Raw genomic sequence first — 20,036 nt, forward strand, 5'->3', positions numbered from 1 at the left:
CGGAAGGTACACGTCATGACTCGAGCTTGTCGATGACGAACTCAACCATCGACGCGGAGTCTTGCGATGAATTTTGGCATCAAGAAAACCCATATATAGCGTCACGTCAACGCGACGCGGCACAACTCGAGGTGTCCAACGCATCGCGACCCGGCCGGCGCGTCACGGTCTCACGCGCATCACATTCGCCACCATCCCAAGCCAGCGCGCCGCCGCCGCCGCCGCCGCCCGCCATGGCGGCCGCCTTCTCCCTGCGCGTGCTCCGCCACATCGCCTCCAACGGCGGGTCCCGCGCCAACCTGGCTGTCTCCCCGCTCTCCCTCCACGCGGCGCTGGTGCTCCTCGGCGCGGGCGCGCGGGGCGCCACGCTCGACCAGATCGTCGGCTTCCTCGGCCCCGCCGGCGGCCCCGGCCCCGCCCACGCCGCGCTCGCGTCGCACGCCGCGCTGCACATGCGCGCTGCTGATCACAGTGCCGGCGGGCCCACGGTGCGGTTCGCCAACGGCATCTGGGTCGATGCGGCGCTGCGGCTCAAGGACGCCTACGCCCGCGCCGCCGCCGAGCACTACCGCGCCGAAGCACGCCCGGCGCCCTTCAAGTCCATGGTGAGAGCTCACCCAGCAATTGGCAAGTGCCTTCTCTCTCTGCCACTGCTACGTCGGAAATCTTCATAATCGTCTGGTTTATTGGTCCAGCCAGAGGACGTGAGACTCCAGATCAACCAGTGGGTCGCGAGCGCGACGGCCGGCCGGATCAAGGACCTCCTCCCCCCAGGCTCCATCGACAGTGGCACGCCGGCGGTTCTCGCCAACGCGCTCTACTTCAAGGGTGCCTGGGAACGCAAGTTCGACACCTCGCTCACGCAGGACGGCGCCTTCTACCTGCCCACCGGCGGCCACGTCCGCGTTCCGTTCATGTCGAGCACCAGCGAGCAGCACATCGCCAGCCGCCCAGGCTACAAGGTCCTGCGGCTCCCCTACGCGCGTGGCCGCGACCACCGGGCGTTCTCCATGTACGTCTACCTCCCCGACGCGCACGACGGCCTTCCGGGCCTGCTGCACAAGCTGAGCTCCGACCCGGCGGCGTCGCTCGAGAGCTCCGCGTCTCTGATGGCCAAGGTCCCCGTGCGCGCGCTCAGGGTGCCCAGGTTCACCGTGTCGTACAAGACTAAGGCCGCGGCGATGCTGCAGGACCTCGGGCTGGCCCTGCCGTTTGACCCCATCCGCGCCGACTTCGGCGACATGGTGGAGTCGCCGCCGGAGCCCCTCTTCGTGTCGGAAGTCTACCACGAGTGCTTCGTCGAGGTGAACGAGGAGGGCACCGAGGCCGCCGCGGCGACCGCCGCCGTTATGGCCTGTCTTTGTTGCGCGCGCCCGCCTCCGCCGGAGGACTTCGTCGCCGACCACCCGTTCATGTTTTTGATCCAGGAGGACTTCACCGGCGTGGTGGTGTTCGCCGGGCAAGTGGTCGACCCTTCGCTTTCACGCTAAATTTTCGACACGGAAACAAAGTGTTCGTTCTTGCAATTTGTAGTTGGCTCCTCCAAACTTTTAGAAAATGTTAGCATGAGCTAGAGGTTGGGTCATGTTGGATTATTGTAAACCAGGTGCACTAGTATTCTACCAAAGTATACATAATTTATTTTTTCCCATCGATAAATATGCACACCAAATAGACAAATTAATGCATAAATATGTATACTTGATAGAATACTTGATTTTTATAGACATTTTTCCATGCATAAATATGTATACTAGATTTTTTTGCAAGCATAAACATGTATACTTGATTTTGATCGGCATGAATTTTTTGAAACTACTTTTGAATACAAAATCTACTCCGTATCATTTTCATGCCACCGGAAAAGCTATAGACACCGCATTGGAATTAAGAGCCCTGCGAATTGGATATGATCAAATCACATTATTAAATTTAGTATTTGGGGTTTAGGAGCCAGAATATGATCAAATCCTGGCAGGCGAGATATGCCAACATTGATGTGTGGAAGGACATTAATCCTAAACGATTTCACTCTATACAAAACTAGCACCCCAAACAGAAGAGTTGCAGGCCGAAGTACGGTTGACATGTTGAGGGTTGTGCGTGCCTTCAATCTGATATCTTGTGCGGTTCGTTCAAAAAAAATAATAAGAAAGATGATCCAAATCTTATAAAAATGCTGCAGGTGCAAGTACTTTTGACACTATCCTGTGAACTGGACTGTGAACAATCTTTGAGCTTGGATATCAAAATCCGGCAAGTGAGAGGACATGCATGAATATAATCCTGAATAATTATTGACTTGGCAGCAGCGATTTTTTTTAATTTCATTCTATATATAAACATGCGGTCTCACGATCATCCGAAGCAGAAGAGCTATAGGTTGTACAGGCACAAGGAAATCTCCTCCTCCTCGTGGTGTCAAGAAGACACTAGTACTAGTGTTGATACGATGAGGGCCATGAACTCGATAGCCGTCTGCATCATTCTCCTGGTCATGTCTTGCGCCCTGACATGCACCTATGGCGCCGGTACACCCTGAAGAAGAAGAAGCTACACTCTATTTTATTTTACTACTCTGTATTTTCTTTCTGTTCCCCAAATTGATGACTAACAACAATTCGTCTGCCGACTTGCATGTGTAGGTGAAGAATCGCCGATATGCATCCGTACGACTATATTTTGTGGTGTCAAGAAGTGTATGAAATCATGCCAATCCATGTACGGCGACAGGTTCATCAGGGCCGAGTGCCAACGGGTTATGACATTTTTTCAGGCTTGCTGCTGCCACTTGGACGCCCCCGGCGGCAGCGGCAGCCCGCCTACCCAGCCCATGCCGCCCAAGCCACCCAGTAGGGGGTGACCGCGGCATGCTTGAGCCTGCGATTGAACCATATAAAGATGGTTAAAAATTAAGAGCTTCGTGAATGTTACCGATTGACTTTCTATAGCTCTTGCATGTAATAATTCGCGCCATCGGCTTGATGCAACTCGAAGTCAAGAACATGTTTGTAATATCTCATAGATCATGTGCCTTGTGGTGTCTATTAATTCCATGCCCATATATACTTGCAGACAAGTATATATTCCGTATGGTATTTGCACGGGCCATTTACTTAATTTGTCTTTGAAATTACAATTTCACGGCTTACTTTGTCTGAAACCTAGGACAAACTTGCCAGATATAGGATAGCTTGACTTATGACAAACTTAGTAATGATTTTTTTTATGGAAGGGGTATAGAGTATGTTTCAATGGGTGAGATTTTGGTCTTAGTTGATGTCAAAGTTTAAAATTGTTGGAGGAACAAAAGGTTTGACATGTGGAGGAGAGGTATGTGTTTTTCCCATTGAATGCACACGGATATGTACAATCCCTAAAAATAATAACAGCAGAAGAAGCAAGTCTACGAGCTAATCCCGATGGTGTGAAAGGCGCAACCATTCGAGTGTTCACGGCCTAGAAAAAAATTCAACCATTCGAGTGTTCACGGCCTAGAAAAAAACAACTTTGTGTAAAGGGAAACTATATAGGTCCCATTTGGTAGGGCTTCTCAAAATGCTTCTCCACCAATTTTTTGTGAAACCCTACCAAAGAGGCAATTTTAAAACGGCTTCACCATCAAAGTCGGGGAGAAGCCGCAAAATGGCTTACACTAAAGAGAAGAAGCTAAAAAAAGTGGCTTCACCAGCTTCTCCTCTTTCTCCAAGCATTAAGTGATCATAAAATTACCCATATTGCCATTAAGAAGCTGTTTTACCAAACATTTTGCAAAACGGCCTCAGCTCCACTAGAGAAGTCACTCCACCAAAGAAGGTGGAGCCAAAGCCGTTTTGGAAGCAGCCGAAGCTCTACCAAACGGTATGTACACTACTACAAATCATTATAGTCTCAGAAGCCAAAGCATGACGATCCAATTTTTAGATTTCTTACATGTTTCTTTTTTCCACACCATTTATTATTTGGATCATCTTCCACATGAAGCGCTCCATTTCTATGGTCGCATTGCATCAAGGAAGAAGAATGTAGATATAGATACAAGTAGAGAAAAAGACAAGTAGACATAGAAGTAGAGACGGAGAAGATATAGAGAATTTTATAGATATGGAAGTAGAAATGGAGATGAGATAGATTTTTTGTACTATATTAGAGATAGTGTCCTACGATGATTTTGCGCTTAGTGCTAACAATTTTATCATTTTTGTCATAGTCGCATAACATATATGTCCATATCAATGAGAAATAGTGTTAAATAGGGTATGAATTTAGGCATCCGATGCTTGCAAAATTACACAGGTTCAAATGTGTAGACACCGATCATATTTCCCCTGTGAATGAACGTAGTACGCATTGATTTTTCCTCTTTTCCAAAGAAAGCTTATTTGTCGAACTGACTCATCACACTCAATAAACTAATAAAGGTTAATCTCATGCTTTAAATTTCAGTGAATTGCTTGGAGGATGTAATGACAAAAGTCTCCATGTATATATCTCTCTAGGATATATATCTTTACCTATTATTAAAGCAAGTAACGCCTCTGCCTGGATTTTCGTACGTCGTGGTCATTTTGCAAAAAAAACCCTGATGTTTTGTGTAATCAACCCGCAGTCCATTATTATGAATAGTCTGGGTGTCAGATTGAAAAAGGAGGAAAGAGAGGGGGTTTAAAGGGAAAGTTCTTCTCTAAATTACGCCGCCGCCCCCCCCCCCACCCACCCCGCCTCCCCGGTGAGCGGCGCGCAGGGTGGGAGTTTGACGGCGGTGGGGCGTCGCGACCTCCGCTCCCGTCTCCGCGTCCCCACTACCTCCCCTTCCGACGCCGGTACCCCACGCTGCCCCCCATCCATCCCCCCCGACCTCCGCTCCCGTCTCCGCGTCCCCACTACCTCCCCTTCCGACGCCGGTACCGCACGCCGCTCCTGTCTCCGCGTCCCCACTACCTATATATATAGATATATATATATATATATATATATATATATATATATATATACAGATATATAGATATAGATATATGGAGCCCAAAAATATAGTACAATTCAATGAAGGTAGGCCCAATCAATCAAAATATTTAATAAGGTGCCAGTATCCTCTCATAGTACAGGAGTGACATACAAAGCAGCAATTGAAAGATATCTAAAATTCTATGTGAGATGAACTCATGACAAGGTTTAGCTTCAATTCTTCACTGTACTTGGGACAACAATACAAAGCAAACATTAATTAATTCGTTACTAGCAGTGAAAGAGTTGTCTGGATTAATACCCTACCAGATTTTCTTCAACGTAACGTCCACTACGCATACTATATAAGTCAGTATGCGAAGCAGCAAAAGGACATGCTCAAGTAATCTCCTCGATCGTCTGAGGCACCCATGAAGAGTACTAGTGTTGATACGATGAGTGCCACCATGCACTCGATCCTTGCTTCTGCCTGCATCATTCTCGTGATCATGTCTTGCGCCCTGACGACATCCACCTATGCTGGTACACACCTGAACATCAAGCTACTTCATTTCATTTTTGCTTCTCAGATTCAGTAATTGTTTGTTCTTCTACCGACATTGTAGCTATAGGAGAGACGTGCTATGGTACAAGATGCGTAAAAGAGACGTGCGATCTGTCGTGCCGAACCAGATTCGATGAGACGTACGCCGGATCCGCCTGCAAGAGTACCATTCATCCTTTCCAGGAATGCTGCTGCTACTATGAGGAGACCCCCTTCGGCCCCCCTCCTCCCCTGACACCAAACCCTACCTGGCAGCAGGGATGACTGCAGCAGTTGCTGGTGAAGGATTTCTGGCATGCTTATTCCGCCTTATTACTGCGATCGAATCATGTGCGGATGGTTAAAATTCAAGAATTTCCTTCTTGTAAACGAACAACTTTTGCTAGCTCTTGCATGTAAGAATAATGCACGCATCAGTCTGATGCAACTCCAGTTCATGAACATGCTATATCATGTCTCATGGATCATAGACTTGCAGACAAGTATATATGGTGTTTGCATGGGCCATCTACTTGATTTGCCTATAAAATTACAGTTTCGTAGCTTCCTGAATTTGTTTGTGTCCTAGAACAAACTTAGGATCTTCTCAAAAAAAAAATAGAACAAACTGAGGATTGTTTTACTTCGGACAAACATAGAAATGCTTACATTTTGGGACAGATGGGGTATATCTAGTATATTGTGACACGGACCTTATTGAAATATAAAAGCAAAAGCAAATAAAGGGTGATATTCTGGCCTTAGTTATGTTGATGTTGAAGTGAAATTGCTGGAGGCAAAAAAGATCTGACGTGAAAGTTGATATAGATACATATACATATATAGAGATAGAGAGATAAAGATATATAAGAGATATATAGTTTTAAATAGTAGAGATAGAGATATATATAGATATAGAAGGGATATATATTTTTAAATAGTAGAGATAGAGAAGAGAAAAACAGACAAGAATCTGTCAGAATGAAACGCTAGCAATATAATTAATGTATAGGAAACATAATAGATTCGAGAATCTTTCAGATTATTTTGTCCTGCTTCTGTATAAAGAACCAACGACTGATGAGCCTGTAAAGGAACACTACACTACACACATCTCATATAGCTAGCTATGGCACGCAACACAAGAAGCATTGTGCGCTCGATGGCTGCCGCTGTTCTCATTGCTCCCCTGATGGTTGTAAGGAATCTGTGCTCGTAGCCTAAGAGAAGGAATATAAAAAAAAACCCTAACATACGCTGCCTTCCTGCCGATCCACCCTACCATTGTATTATGACAGGTGCTGCTGCCAATGACAAAAACATATATAGGCGCCCGGCCGGCCATTCCTGTATAAAAATAATGATGTATTATTCTGTTTCATGCATGATATTTAAAAGGGGTACCGATATTGTATTGCAAAATCTTGGATGTTAATTCATCCAGGAATAATAAGTTTTTATGCTGGTGATTTTTGTTAGCATTACTTCCGCGGGATAACAACAGTGAAAAATATGAAGCTATGTAAAAACTAAAAATGGCAATTTGTTTGCCTAGGTTTCATGAAGTGAGGCCTGCAATACCCAAATCTGTTATCGAGCAAGATCTATATATCTTTATATCTCGCTGTGCCCCTATCATCTCCGCCCTCGACCCCAAGCGTTGGCCGACCGGGCACCTGTGCCCCTGTCGTCTCCGCGCTGGCCGACCGTGTGTGTATGGGGTCCCGCCTCACCGTCGTCGTCCTGATACTGGCTGCCTTGCTGCGGGCTCACATGAGAACATTGTGGAGCCACAAGGAGCCACTTCTTTTTACTGCCGCTCCATCAAGCGGCTCCTCTCAGCGTATTTTCCGAAGCTTCCCGGTCGGAGCCCTTTCCTGCTTTCCCGTTTGGTAGGACTCCAGCAGAAGCCGCTAAAGGATCCCGAGCTGGAACGCTCCAAAAGAGACCCTAAATGAAGTACAGGCGCAGTGTCGCGTGAGTTGGATACACAGTGTCATACTTATTCGCATCTTACAAGATGTCGAGCCTTTGCCATTGAGATATGAAAGCATTAATGCAAGGGAGCTAGATTACCATGTCTCACACCGTATACAAGACAAATTGCACATAACAACTGTTTTGCAAACATAGTTTATTTGCACAGTCCATTAATTCAACAATTAACTGATGGTGAAATTAGCATTATTGATGCACGCTGACGCTTCAACTCACATGCCTGCTTCATCTGCGCGCCTTTTAACTTGCTTAAGCTCCTCCAGCACCTCTGCCATGGTGGGTCTCTCCTCCACGTCCTCCATGAGGCACCGGACAGCAAGCTCCCCAATCCTGTCGAGGCACTCCATGTAAACTTGAGACTGAGCACTGCCATGATCAGCTGGCAAGATGTCACTGTCGTACATCCCTCTCTTGTTCCCGCCGTCGCGCTTCCAGGGCTTGACGAACTCTATAGGGAGGCTCTTATCCCCATCATACCTCGCCGTCTTCCGGGTGATGAGCTCCAGGAGCACCACGCCGAAGCTGTAGACGTCGCTCTTCTCCGTGAAACGCCCAGTCTTCATGTACACCGGGTCTAGGTAGCTGATATCCGCTACCACGGACCTGGAGTACATTCCCATGGCCAACAGCTTGGACGACCCGAAGTCGGAGACCTTGGGCTTGAGGTCGTTGTCGAGGAGGATGTTGGCAGACTTGACGTCGCCGACGTGGTCCCCAACGGAAGCCTCTACGACGTGCCCCATTTATGAAATTATTAATTTCCTTTTTACAAGAGGTATTACCAAATTGTAACTAGAGAGGTACCAAATTTTGCTACCTCCCTAACCCGCTACCTCCGAAGGACAGTAAAAAAAGGACACTGCTTTGAAAGATGAGGAAACTATATGTTTGTAGGCATCATCATGCTTGTGAGGTTTAATTAAGAAAAATAAACCTAAATAGAGATGCATGCGTCATAGATATTTCAGCAAAAAAAATAGAAACATCTTCATTTTAGTAACTAAACTGAAATACCAATTGATAAGAACTTGGGAGACGAAAGTTAATTAGTAGTTAATTACTCGCCAACTATCGCGACTGCATATCCTGGAATTATGGGCTGACATCCCTTTTCACTTTTACCATCACCTCTGTGCCCAAATTTGCATTTGCACGTGTAATTACCTTCCGTGTCGTGGCAAATACTACCACTGCCGCAATGATATTTTTTCTCGTACAATGAAGAATTGTTTTTCCGGAGTTCGCACTCGTTAATATCTGCATAATATGGATATATATACGCACACTGTTAAAAGTTTGTCCCTCGGAACGTTCAAAGCAATTGCTTTTGTCAGCCATTTACAGCGATACTATTTTACCATTCATTAATCATCCATGTTGTCCAAGATTATTAGTAATATCATTAATTATACTCACTCCATTAGTAGTTCGATTTAGGTTCATCATTCCTTTGAACCTCAGAGTCAATTTGATCTCTAATTTTTAAAGTAGATTTCCAAAATATCCTTGGTGGTGTCACAGCTGGGGAAAGCCCCTTTAGTACCGGTTCCCAACCCCCTTTAGTACCGGTTGTGTAACCGGCATTGCTACTTTAGTACTAAAGGGAGGACCCTTTAGTACCGGGTGAAATAACTAGTACTAAATGGGTATTAAAAAAATAAATCACCCCACCCGAGCTCGAGCCCTGTCGGCTCGAGTTTGGCCCCGCCACCCCTCTCGCCCAGACCCCGCCACCCTCCCGCCACCACCACCCTCCCACCGCCCTCCCGCCCGGCCCCCGACGCCGCTCCTTGCCCAACCCCGCCGCCCTCCCGCAGCCGCTCCTTGCCCGGCCCCGCCACCCTCCTGCCGACGCACTGCTGGGGCCGGCCACTGGCGCCTCACCTCCCCGCACGCGCAGATGGGTGCCTCGCCTTCGGGCCGTCAGGTGTGAGGCTCACTCGCCGGCACAAGGCTGAGAGTGAGAGTGGGAGGGAGGGAGTGAGAGAGGAGGGGAGATCGGCGGGCCAAGAGTGAGAGAGGGAGGGGGAGTGGATAAGGAGAAAGGGGAGCGGGAATGGGCCGGGGGAGTGGATGGAGCTCCTTTAGTACCGGTCAGGAGCTCCAACCAATATTAAAGGTCACTGTTTAGTACCAAGTGGAGCCTCCACCCGGTACTAAAGGGGATCACGGGGCGCACCTGGGGAACTAACCGTTAAATCTATCGGGTCAAAAACCAACTGGTACTATGAGTTAGGACCAATGTTTAGTTTTCTAGTAGGGTGTTTTGATATTGCTTAGACGATTAGTATCGTGTTCCAATTCAAGGCGGCGATCTATCTCAATTTTAGATTATAGATGTTTTAGATTTTCCATAGTGAGTAATCTAGAATGAACTAGACTTCTACTTTTTGAAGTGTATTGCAATTGCCTCGTTGTAGATGTTTCATGCTAACTGAATGAATTGTGGAGTTGATCGAAAACTGCATGAATCTATGATTTGGAATGTGTACGGTAAGCTATTGTCGGATAACCTCTCCGAGCTGTCAACAACAGGTAAAATAGATGCAAAGAAAACGGATATAATTGAAGCTACATGCAAAATAAATGTGGGCTAACTTTTGCATCCGTCGTTGATGTAGGGGTTGCCCTCGTATCCCTCCGAGCAGTTGCATAGGTACCCAGGCTCCTGTGTAGCATTGACACAATAGCTACGGGTGCTAACACAAGCGGAAGCTTATGCACCGCCATCCTCTGTCATTATCTGGCAAGACCCACCACTCCTGATGGCCCAGTCAAGCACCATAGGGACATTTATATCATCAAATAACAATCCACTCCGGATCAGAAAAGTATTTTTTCCAACACCAGTGAGGTCTTTCCTGCTGAAGTTGTACCTAAAAACATATACAAGTGAGGTCTTTCCTGCTGAAGTTGTACCTAAAAACATATACAAGATCAGATTGCTCTGGAAAAATGCATGCCGCGCCATTTCAGGTTACACGTCATTACGAAAGCTACAAGTTTTTTTTATAACACCCCGTTCTCCAAAGCCGTACCGTCCAACCTTTCCGAGGGGCGGGCACGCGTACACATAGCACCCTACTTACATTTTCGTCCTCACTTCGTGTAAAAAGGTTAACCCGAAGACGCTATGGCTGGTTGACAAAGGATTATAAGTTGGCTCTACCCTTGCTCAACTAGCAATGTGGTACTAAACATGCGCACCTACGCTAATAGGCCACACTGGGCCAACCAAATTGGGTCGGGTGTCACAATTTTTTTCCACAATTATGCAAAAAGAGAACAAAAGGGAGTAGTTTTGACATGACTGAGTCTCTACCCTTCTATGGTGTCCGATGGCTGAGCCAGTTTTAGGATAAAAAAACTCGACCTGTAGGGGGTAAGATAACCTCCGGGCATTGCATTAAGAAGAAGATCTTCTCACGCAGGTCTAGTAAACCCTTAGTACCAGGTGAAGCTCCCCTCTGGTACTAAAGGTGCTCACGGGGGCCTCCTCGAGTACTATCCATTAGATCCGGTACTATGCTAATATTAGTATCGGGCTAAAAGTGACCGGTACTAAACTTCGGAATGAGAGGTCCTTTTTCTAGTAGTGAGAGCGGTCTTTCTCTTTGGCGTTTGTTTGGATTGAAGTGGAATGGGAGGGATTGGAGGGAAAATTTGTGCATTTAAGACTCCATCCCCTTTGTTCCACTCAATATTCTTCTATCAAACAGATAAACCCTTGGGTATTTTTATATACACTCATGGTGCATGACACAACTCTTGATAATGTAGCAAGTATTATGTGACGAAACATAATTAGCACTATGGCATATAGATAACTGCACCATCATGTTGGTTACCTACTCACAAAATTTTAATTTAAAATTCAACTTGTATGCAAAAAAATAAAAAAGATAAATCTCGTTAGGGGTATATTGGACCAAATAAAATAATTTAGGGGTAAATTATGGCTAAATTTTGTTGAGGGGTTAGATGGACAAAGCATATAGGCGAGGGTAGTAAAATGTATTTTTTTTCCTTTGTTTTTTGTCGACGGAAAAACGGCTTGCGGACGAAGGACTTTGGGCTGCTTGTGGTTGGCGGGCCGTTTCGGGCCTGTTTAGATGTATACGCATACGCTGGGCCGCTGCTGGATCACCCCAAGATGCCTTACATACAGTCCTCTAGTTTGGGCCTTCTTAGCTGGCTGGCCCGCATTAGAGAAAGAATTCGTCAAATTATCCCATTTTTTGGGCAAGATCAGATTGACAAATTTTAGCTGCTGAGAATGAGAGATCAAAATATTAACGTAAAAAATGGCCGTACACGCTGGCAGAATGCCCACACTTAAGTGCATAAAAAATAAAATAAAAAATCGGCGAACTGATAGCTTGGTGTCACAGTCGTGCAATGCTTTGCCATTCACAAAATTGTAAAAATAAAATGAAAGAAATTGCTCCAGCACATGCATATCCTGCCAAAAAAAAAAAACACGCCTTAGCTCCTGGCTACAAATTAAGTGCTTAAACATTTTTCCATCCACAATTCCACAGATGAAATATAAGAGCAAAATGTCACCCTCGCAGAGGAACAGCACTCAAGACGCCAAAAAAAAAATGTTAACGGAAAAGATACGTATAAACACTAGAAAAAATCTGCACATGTTTCCTGTCCTCTTAAGCTTGTCGATGAATTTGGGCCAAATGTTCATATTCAGGAAATGCCTCTGCGATCCGCTCGACTAGGCTGCCCGGCAACGTTTGGGCCTGCAAAGCGGGCTGGTTCTGCACCAGACAGAGGATCACTTGTTGCACGTCCACTTCATCCAGAGAACCTGCACTTGCTCAAAGAGAGAAAAATATATGGTCACAAAACCATCCCATTTTTTTTAGGGAAAAGAACATACAAATAAAAACAATGCAAGAAGTTTACCCAATTCAATGTCTTGGGTTTCCTCATCCAGATCTCCTTCCTCGACAACCTCGATCGACTCACCCGCAGCCGCCAGCGCATATCGTTCAAGGAATTCTTCCTCCGTCTCTTCTCGCACATCATCATCCTCCGAATCCTAATTGCATTGTTTATTTTATCTTTCGTAGTACGCTTAAGCGTGACAGGAAAAGATAGAAAGCATAATTCTAGATTATGTTTGTTACCTCATCGTCATCGTCAGTATCTTCCTCCTCTTCCTCATCATCAAGATCTTCAGCGCCATCGTCGTCATCGTCATTATCCCCATCCTCTTGAACTTCCTTCAGCTGAATGCAAGATTCCATCAATGATACATAGCAGTCTTGCAACAGTTTAGTACCACCCATGGAAAGGACCAGGAGACGCTCAATCACAGTCGATAACGTTAGCACTGCATGAAGGTAGCAAACAGTGAAAAGCTGACCAACTTTGTAAGATGACAGAAAATATCAACAAGATTAAACATAGCAGTGATCTGTACATAGCTACTTACAAGCTAATTTGATCTCAGATTCAGATGACAGGCCAGGACTGAATGAGCTGCTTGAGACTTGTGCCAATGCAGATGCCCAGATTGCATAACCATTACCATCATAGTTGTTCAAGACTTGTTCAATGACATCTGGATAGCAAATGTAGCATGACGAAATTGCCAGCAAAAGTGGTTTCCATATCCCAGCAGGACTGTCAGATATAGACTTGAAATGGGAAAATGCTGCTTGCGCAAAGGATACAGCAACAGTCTTTCTAGCATCTTCTGTTCCAAGGGAGAAATTTGGAGCATGCAGTAGCGTATGGATGCATGAGCATGCCCTCCATGTGGCAGATGGGTAGGCTGCAATGGCCCTCGTGACAAAATTAGAAACCCGGCCAATGATTGAACTCTGTGAACCATTTTCAGACTGCGAAGGAAGCATTTTTAGGAAGAAACCGGTGAGGTCAAATCTTTGGTGGAAATTGACAGCTTCTTTAATTGTATTGAAAACTTCCTGATCCTCCATCTCCTCCCAGGAGTCCCAGTTAGCAATAGTGTCAGCCCATACAACTACTAGTTCAAAGACCTTCATACTTGCAGTTTCTTCCATGCAAGTCACAGACCTCATGACAAACTCAAGTAACACAGAAGCATCATTTACGCATGACGGAGGTGGCAATGCAGAACAAGAGTTCTCCTGAACTGGCAATAACCAAGCTTTTTGTAGCAGCAACGAAAATGTTTGAGCAATAGCAGACTGGCCTGACTGCCAGACCCTCTTTTCATGTTTCCTGTTTTCATCTGGCGCAGAGCTCTCCCAAGCTTGAGCCATCGCTACCAGTGAAGCAAAACCCTGTTCAACAACCTAAATAGCACATACATTTAATAGTGTGGTTGGGATTTCCTTCAGTAGTTCCACATGAATGGTTGATGGTATTAATATTCCACTGAAAGAAGTTTACAAGTTGGATTCAGATTCTTCTCTCCGATTTTAGTTTGAATGAGTATAGCTAAACCGTAATTTCCAGAAGGCATGTAGTAATTTTATTTATATAGAAGTAATAATTGGTCAAATGATTAAAAGCAAGCAATGATGATTTAACCTGCTTGCACAAAGTATCAAAATATTGGACACATAGAAGATGGATGCACTATTACCTGAGGCCAGGGCTCTGGAACAGGGGGCAGGAGCTTCATTATGGTATTGGCAATGTTAGACACAATTTCAGGAATATGAGGCATAATTTTTTCTTGCCCACCCTCAACTATAGTGCCCAGAAGCTTAAACAGAAGAGCAGACTCATTTTCATCTCCAGTACTTATTCTTTTCACAACCGTTTGCAAAAGAACGAGCCAGTCAGGTGGAGCATAACTGTTCTGCCAAATGCACAGAGAAAATACCTCAGTTTACATTTCCAGGGGCAGGTGGACCACATTGAAAAATACAACGTTGACTGTTACCTCAATGAGTTCTGCAATAGCACCAGAAGCAGAGGCATAAACTGGATAGCAAGTTATATCCTCCACATCCTCCATGGTCAACGCCTTCATTAAGGAATGATAAATACTCTTGCTCATGGCCTACAGGTAAGCAAATAAAAATTAGAAAGTCAAATATACAATGTACAAGAATATACATATTACATGAAGCCTTTTACTCTGATACAGTATTTCCTATGAGATGAAGAAATTAAGAAACAAGGAAGTAACCTCTGGTAGGCATATCGCAAGCTGTCCAATAACCCAATTAGCTGTTGAAATCAGATATGGGCTGCATGGATCCAACGAATACAATGGAAGAATCCGATTCCTGATCAATGTAACTGTTAAATCTTTCTTCTCAGTCAGAAACTGCAAGACGGATACTGAAATGAATCAGCATTTATTATAAAATAGATTTGCCAAATAAGATAGCCTATGAATGTAATGTACAAGTCTTACATCTTGGAGGCCTCCATATGCCATTAAAACGCCAAAATAACTGAAATGAATGATAGTGAAATCAACTATTTAGTACATCAGGAGTTCAGGAAAAGCTGCATTTCTGTAATTCTTTGTTTTACGATAAAATTTATTATGTTCTTACTTCCGCACAGCAATTGATGATGCATTTTCACCATGGGAAGGTATAGGAAACTTTGATAGGAATGGGATGACCAATAACTCCCCAATGGAGCTCCTTTCTGATTTTCCTTTACTTTTATCACCTTTCTTGCGCTTGGATGCTGCAGATGCAACTGGTGGACCCTGAAACCAAAAAAAAAGGTGCGAGTAAATGAGTGGAACATCTGCACATTTTGTATTAATTCAACAAGCTACCTGGTTCAATAATAAAAATAAAGATGAGTATGAACTGGGAAGTTTGTGCATATAGCCATAAAAAGCACTCGATACAGAATGAGTAAGTCATGGACTACAGTATAGCAATTCAATATCTAAAAATATTTTTGCTCAGCCTGAACTCAACAGTACAGTGTGTTCAATAAACTAGAAGAAAGAAAAAGAATCACAACCTTTGACAGCGCTATAACACCAAGTAAATTGATTGCACTTTTCCTGGCAGTGAATAAATCCTCAGTCCATCCTGAAATTTCATCCTGCCAATAAATAAATCAGTTGACAGCATGAACACTGCAAACAAAACTACAAATGCTGAATCCTGCACTTACAAGTTCAGAAGGAAGATTCTTTTGCACATACTCATCAGTATCCTCCTCCCACTCTGCTATATCCTAAATATAGACAAAAATTAGACCAAAAAAAGTATATAATGGGCATGTGTTATTTATGAAAAAAAATATGTAGCTAACCTTCTCATTCAATGCTAATGCTGGAAAAATTGCTGAATCCAGAAGTGAAGAAAAATGTGGCGAAACAAGTCGCCATCCCTGCAAACAAGAGAGCAGATGGACACCAAGTTCCAACATATGAGAGTATTATCAATGCCAACTACTTAGTGCAGATACTTACCGGTCCTGTTTCCAATACTCGAGAAATCACATCAAATGCTAATGAAAAAATCCGATTGGGGAGAGAGTCGAGTTTCTGCAATCATTTGGGTATCTTAGGATCTCATCCAATAATAATTAACAAAACTCATTACAGTGCCCATTGCAGCACTCATGAATCAAGAACGTCAGTATGGGGCTGTGGGCTCAGAATGCTAGCCTACATTTTGTTGCAAAAATAAGTGAATTCCATAAGATATCGAACTTACACTTAAATTGATGCTCTGTTTTGATATTTTGATTGCACAGTTGACAATGTGAGGCATCTGGCTGAGAACATTGGTGCGTAAGTATTATGGAAAATATGCAAGAAAAGAAAACAAAGGCTAAACTACATACTCATCTGCATGTTTCCGGTGACGAGTAACAAGTGCACAAAATATGATAAGACATCTCTTTGCAATCTTGAGCCTCACCAAAGCTCCATCTTCAGGAAGGCTATTAAAGTTCAAAGAATCTAGTATGCGCAACATGTCTTTGCAAAAGGAAGGCAAAATTTGCTTCATCCTAGATGGCATGTATGACCTCACCTGCAAGAATATAACAATCAGATATACCCATGAGAAAAGGTTAGTATTTAACAAGCATGCATGCCACAAAAATTGATTAGCTGCAGCATTACAACAATGTCAAAGCACAGAAAGGTGAGTAATGCACTCAAAAAATGCAAAAGAGCATAGCCAAACCCAATATATCAATCCTACAATACCCCCTTAAACAGGCATGAAAGCTAAACTATTCGACCCACCATTTCATTGATTCAGCTCCCTAGATTTCAACAGCTGATAATCTTAAAAGTATTTCTGCAGGTGATACTTATCTTGCTGAAAGCAATTTTTAGATTTTCTTCTTCACCTTTATTCAAGAAAATGTTGCAATGATATGGCTAATACATAAAGAATATGAAATAAAAAAAGGGCGCTTACAGTGAAATACATGCATTTGCATGTGATGAGTAATAGCTGCTCATATTCCATTCTAGCCTCATCAGGTGACAACAGAACCTATTGCACACACCATAAATGTTTAAAACAAAACGATCAAGCTGACATGACATTTAACAAAAAAGAGAGTGCACAAACATAATACCTTGTCAGCAAAGTGATGGAATGTCACTTGCAATGGTACAAGAATCTCAGCTGCAATTTGCTCTAACTGTTGTGGAACAGGCTCTTTTGCAACTTTTGGATTCAAGAAATACTGTAAGATGACACATAAATTAGAAAAAAAAAGAAATATGGAACCTATTAAACCACTATGTGTGAAATCTAGAACACCAATGAATATAACTGAAATAAATTAGAGTAGTGCTTCAGTAGAAGTCTGATAGTGGCATACTAACAACTTGCTAGTGAATTGAAATGCTAACTGATGAGTATAGAATCTCAAACAGCGTATACCAGGAAATTAGAATAATAGCAAGTTCCAAAAGGAAAGAATAATCCAGCGGGGAGAGCCAGACGAGCGGCGGATCCGGCGGAGGACAAGAGCACGCAAGTGCAACGTGCGTGGAAAAAAAGAATCCTAGGGCAGATTGAGAAGAAATCTAACCCTAGTTTGGCTCTGTACCATGTTAGGAATAGCACTTGTATTCATAACTGGGGCACTAGGCCCATATATATACAGGTACAGGGAGGGGGAAAATATACGCAAAAACACCTAATAGAAAAGGAAAGTAGCAACAGTACATATACATCTAACAGAATCAAATTCATTTCATAATTTTGTTACAGCAAAGATAGTGACTTTACCCAGGACAAGAAATTTGTAACTGTAAAGAATGCAAGGGCCACATTGTACAGACATCAAAGTCACGCATTCACACTTTTGGAGAAACTGAAGGTGAAGTAGATGGTTTTCAGAAGCATGCCAGAATCATAGAAAGTGAGAGATATACCTGGAAGGGCCTAACAACAGATTGAAGTACTTTGAGAGCATTAATGGTATTCCACTCAGGATGCTGGCCTGGACTAATAAGATTGCTGCTCTGGATCACTAGTTTCAACTGGGGGGTAAGCTCAGGCCACAAGTTATTCTTGACAAAATCTTTTTCCACAACTGGTCGGAACTGTTCAGTAGAAATTGTAGAGCACATAAGCCATTAGTAAAACAGCCTTACTAGTGAGGCATCCAATCGCAGGGCTCTTGAGGGATATAAGACTTACAGCTTCAATCAGCACTCGAAGAATTGCAGGTTCCACTCGAAGTAAAGCCTGGGCAAGTTGATCCCGGAATTCCTTGTACAGCTCAGACGAAGACAGGCTGCCCTCCATATTGCGCCGGGTGAAATTTTTCAAGTATGTTGCAGCAGCAACTCTTACCCCTTGGTCACCATCGCCTACAATGGCAACAAAAATACAAAAGAACATAATCAGTGAACTTTGAAAAGACAAGAAGTAAATAGTACCAAACTTCAGCTTTCCTGGGAAAGGAATTTCTTTTTTTTCCAAAAAAGTGTTTTGAGTCTCAGTCAATTCAATCATACCTGTGGGTTCAAACTCGGTCAATTCATTCATGTTCATATCCATGCTTTGCCTAGATGCTAATTCATCTTTTAAGAAAAATAAGGAGGATTCTAGGCGCTGCGTGCTAATTCATCACAAATACATTGAACACTCAGAGCTATATCAATTCCCAACAGGGAAAAGCTACAATTTTTCAAGCGAGCAGTGAAACAAGAGAAAACTAGGATTCTTGGCGGCATCTAGACCGTTTGTGACACTAGGATTCCCAAATTGAACACCGCGCAGGTCAATTAAGGAGCTAGAGCTGGCCAATTAAGGAGGATTCTAGGCGCTCTGCTTGCCAATTTAAGCACAAATGCATCAAACAGTAACAGCTGCCCGTCGCAACACCGGAGCCACGCACAGGTATGGATTCTCAAAGGGGGAAAAGCTATAATCTTTCCAGGGAACTACAGTGAAACAAGACAACAGCCCTTGCCGGCGGCTAGAGCGTGCGCACAAATTCCGCACGTACAGTAGCATCCCCAAAATTGAACTCCGCGCAGAGCAAGCGCAAGCTTTCGAAAAAAAAAATTGCAGGGAACTAGAGCCGGCACGAGCGCAGAGCTACAATTGCAAGCGGTGGCCGGAGGAAGGAAGAGGAGAGGACACATACCTGCGGCGACGGCGAGGATGGCGAGGGGGAAGCGCGGGTCCGCGGCGGCCCTGTCGAGCCCCGCGGCGGCGGCGTCCACCGACGCCTTGTCGGGGCTGAGCGTGGCGGCGAGGAGCCGCCGCAGCTCGTCGCCGGCCACGGCGGCGGCGGGGGCGGCGGAGGTCTCGATCTCCATGAGAACCCTAGGATTTTTTTCCCCTTTCCCTTTTTTTTTACGAACTGAAGTGGCAAGTGGATGGAGGGAAAGAAGAGGAGGGGTGGTGTTTGCGCGGGAGAGCGTGGCGGGAAAATAGAACAACTGTTGGCCTGTTGCTATAGAAGTGGAGATAAAGCCATTAGCGCAGACAAATCAAAACTTTAGCATTCTCAAATTTATATTTTGCTGATTTTTTATTTCTCCGTGTTTCTAATTCTAAGATGAAATTCAAAAATCGTTTGACTAAGCCAAACGATATGGATTCATGAAAGAGTGTTTTTCTTTTTTGTTTTGCTTATAATGTTATGAGAAACACCATATTAGCCTATTAGGGAATTCTGCTAGTGAATGAAAGGAGAAATGTTTCTCCTCCTTTTATTTTTCTTGCATGGATGGGAGGAAAAATTGCCCATCCAGTAGGTTCTTCCAGCCTTGTGGAAGAAGATTACTCGATCCATGGGCCTAATGGGCCGGTGTGAGAAAATTCGTGTAAAGCTTACTCGATCCATGGGCCGACATTAGAAAATTCGCGTAAAAGCACTGCATTTTTTATTTTTATTTTTTTTATTTTACAATTTTGTAGAAATAGATAGTCCGGTGGAAAATTTGCAAAAATAGACCTATGCCGTTGTTGGTGACGATAACGGGCTACCACTATCTTCACCGACTTCGGAAGCTTCCGCCAAATGAGGCAGTGGTAGCTGGGACTTGAGCACTAAGCACAGCAGCAGCGTGCGGCAAGCGGCCGCTTCCAGGCTCTTACCCATGCCCGAGGCAAAGCTGTTATTAAAA

The 20,036-nt window shown here is 44.2% G+C and overlaps 3 protein-coding genes across 3 annotated transcripts; 1 reads left to right on the plus strand and 2 right to left on the minus strand.

The window, feature by feature from the left end:
* The first annotated feature begins 233 nt into the window (after positions 1-233).
* On the plus strand, positions 234-1,642 carry LOC117834689 (serpin-Z1). Its single transcript, XM_034714218.2, has 2 exons — positions 234-605; positions 696-1,642. Exons 1-2 carry the CDS (start codon positions 234-236, stop codon positions 1,488-1,490), a joined length of 1,167 nt encoding a protein of 388 aa, XP_034570109.1. The 3' UTR covers positions 1,491-1,642.
* A 6,056-nt stretch (positions 1,643-7,698) lies between these two features.
* LOC140220333 (probable serine/threonine-protein kinase PBL9) lies at positions 7,699-8,229 on the minus strand. Its single transcript, XM_072290354.1, has one exon. It carries the CDS (start codon positions 8,227-8,229, stop codon positions 7,699-7,701), a length of 531 nt encoding a protein of 176 aa, XP_072146455.1.
* A 3,726-nt stretch (positions 8,230-11,955) lies between these two features.
* On the minus strand, positions 11,956-19,282 carry LOC117833494 (uncharacterized). The gene is made up of 20 exons (XM_034713007.2): positions 19,049-19,282; positions 18,094-18,266; positions 17,826-17,996; positions 17,018-17,128; positions 16,855-16,932; positions 16,268-16,458; positions 16,138-16,198; positions 15,891-15,965; positions 15,731-15,808; positions 15,590-15,652; positions 15,434-15,517; positions 15,007-15,167; positions 14,862-14,901; positions 14,631-14,771; positions 14,382-14,501; positions 14,079-14,297; positions 12,939-13,785; positions 12,631-12,836; positions 12,407-12,542; positions 11,956-12,308 (listed from the first exon to the last, which is right to left on the minus strand). Exons 1-20 carry the CDS (start codon positions 19,221-19,223, stop codon positions 12,151-12,153), a joined length of 3,288 nt encoding a protein of 1,095 aa, XP_034568898.1. The 5' UTR covers positions 19,224-19,282; the 3' UTR covers positions 11,956-12,150.
* Positions 19,283-20,036: the final 754 nt, after the last annotated feature.

Source organism: Setaria viridis, chromosome 8, assembly GCF_005286985.2.
Source record: "Setaria viridis chromosome 8, Setaria_viridis_v4.0, whole genome shotgun sequence".
In the NCBI taxonomy this organism is placed as follows: Eukaryota; Viridiplantae; Streptophyta; class Magnoliopsida; order Poales; family Poaceae; genus Setaria; species Setaria viridis.

What these genes read in the sequence shown, in the direction of transcription:
- LOC117834689 (XM_034714218.2), top strand. Translation starts at nt 234, where the DNA reads ATGGCGGCCGCCTTCTCCCTGCGCGTGCTCCGCCACATCGCCTCCAAC. An exon ending in CGGCGCCCTTCAAGTCCATG is followed by an intron (nt 606 to 695) that starts GTGAGAGCTCAC and finishes TTATTGGTCCAG; the next exon opens with CCAGAGGACGTGAGACTCCA.
- LOC140220333 (XM_072290354.1), bottom strand. Translation starts at nt 8,229, where the DNA reads ATGGGGCACGTCGTAGAGGCTTCCGTTGGGGACCACGTCGGCGACGTC.
- LOC117833494 (XM_034713007.2), bottom strand. Translation starts at nt 19,223, where the DNA reads ATGGAGATCGAGACCTCCGCCGCCCCCGCCGCCGCCGTGGCCGGCGAC. An exon ending in CATTAGCATTGAATGAGAAG is followed by an intron (nt 15,653 to 15,730) that starts GTTAGCTACATA and finishes GTCTATATTTAG; the next exon opens with GATATAGCAGAGTGGGAGGA. An exon ending in TTGCGATATGCCTACCAGAG is followed by an intron (nt 14,502 to 14,630) that starts GTTACTTCCTTG and finishes GCTTACCTGTAG; the next exon opens with GCCATGAGCAAGAGTATTTA.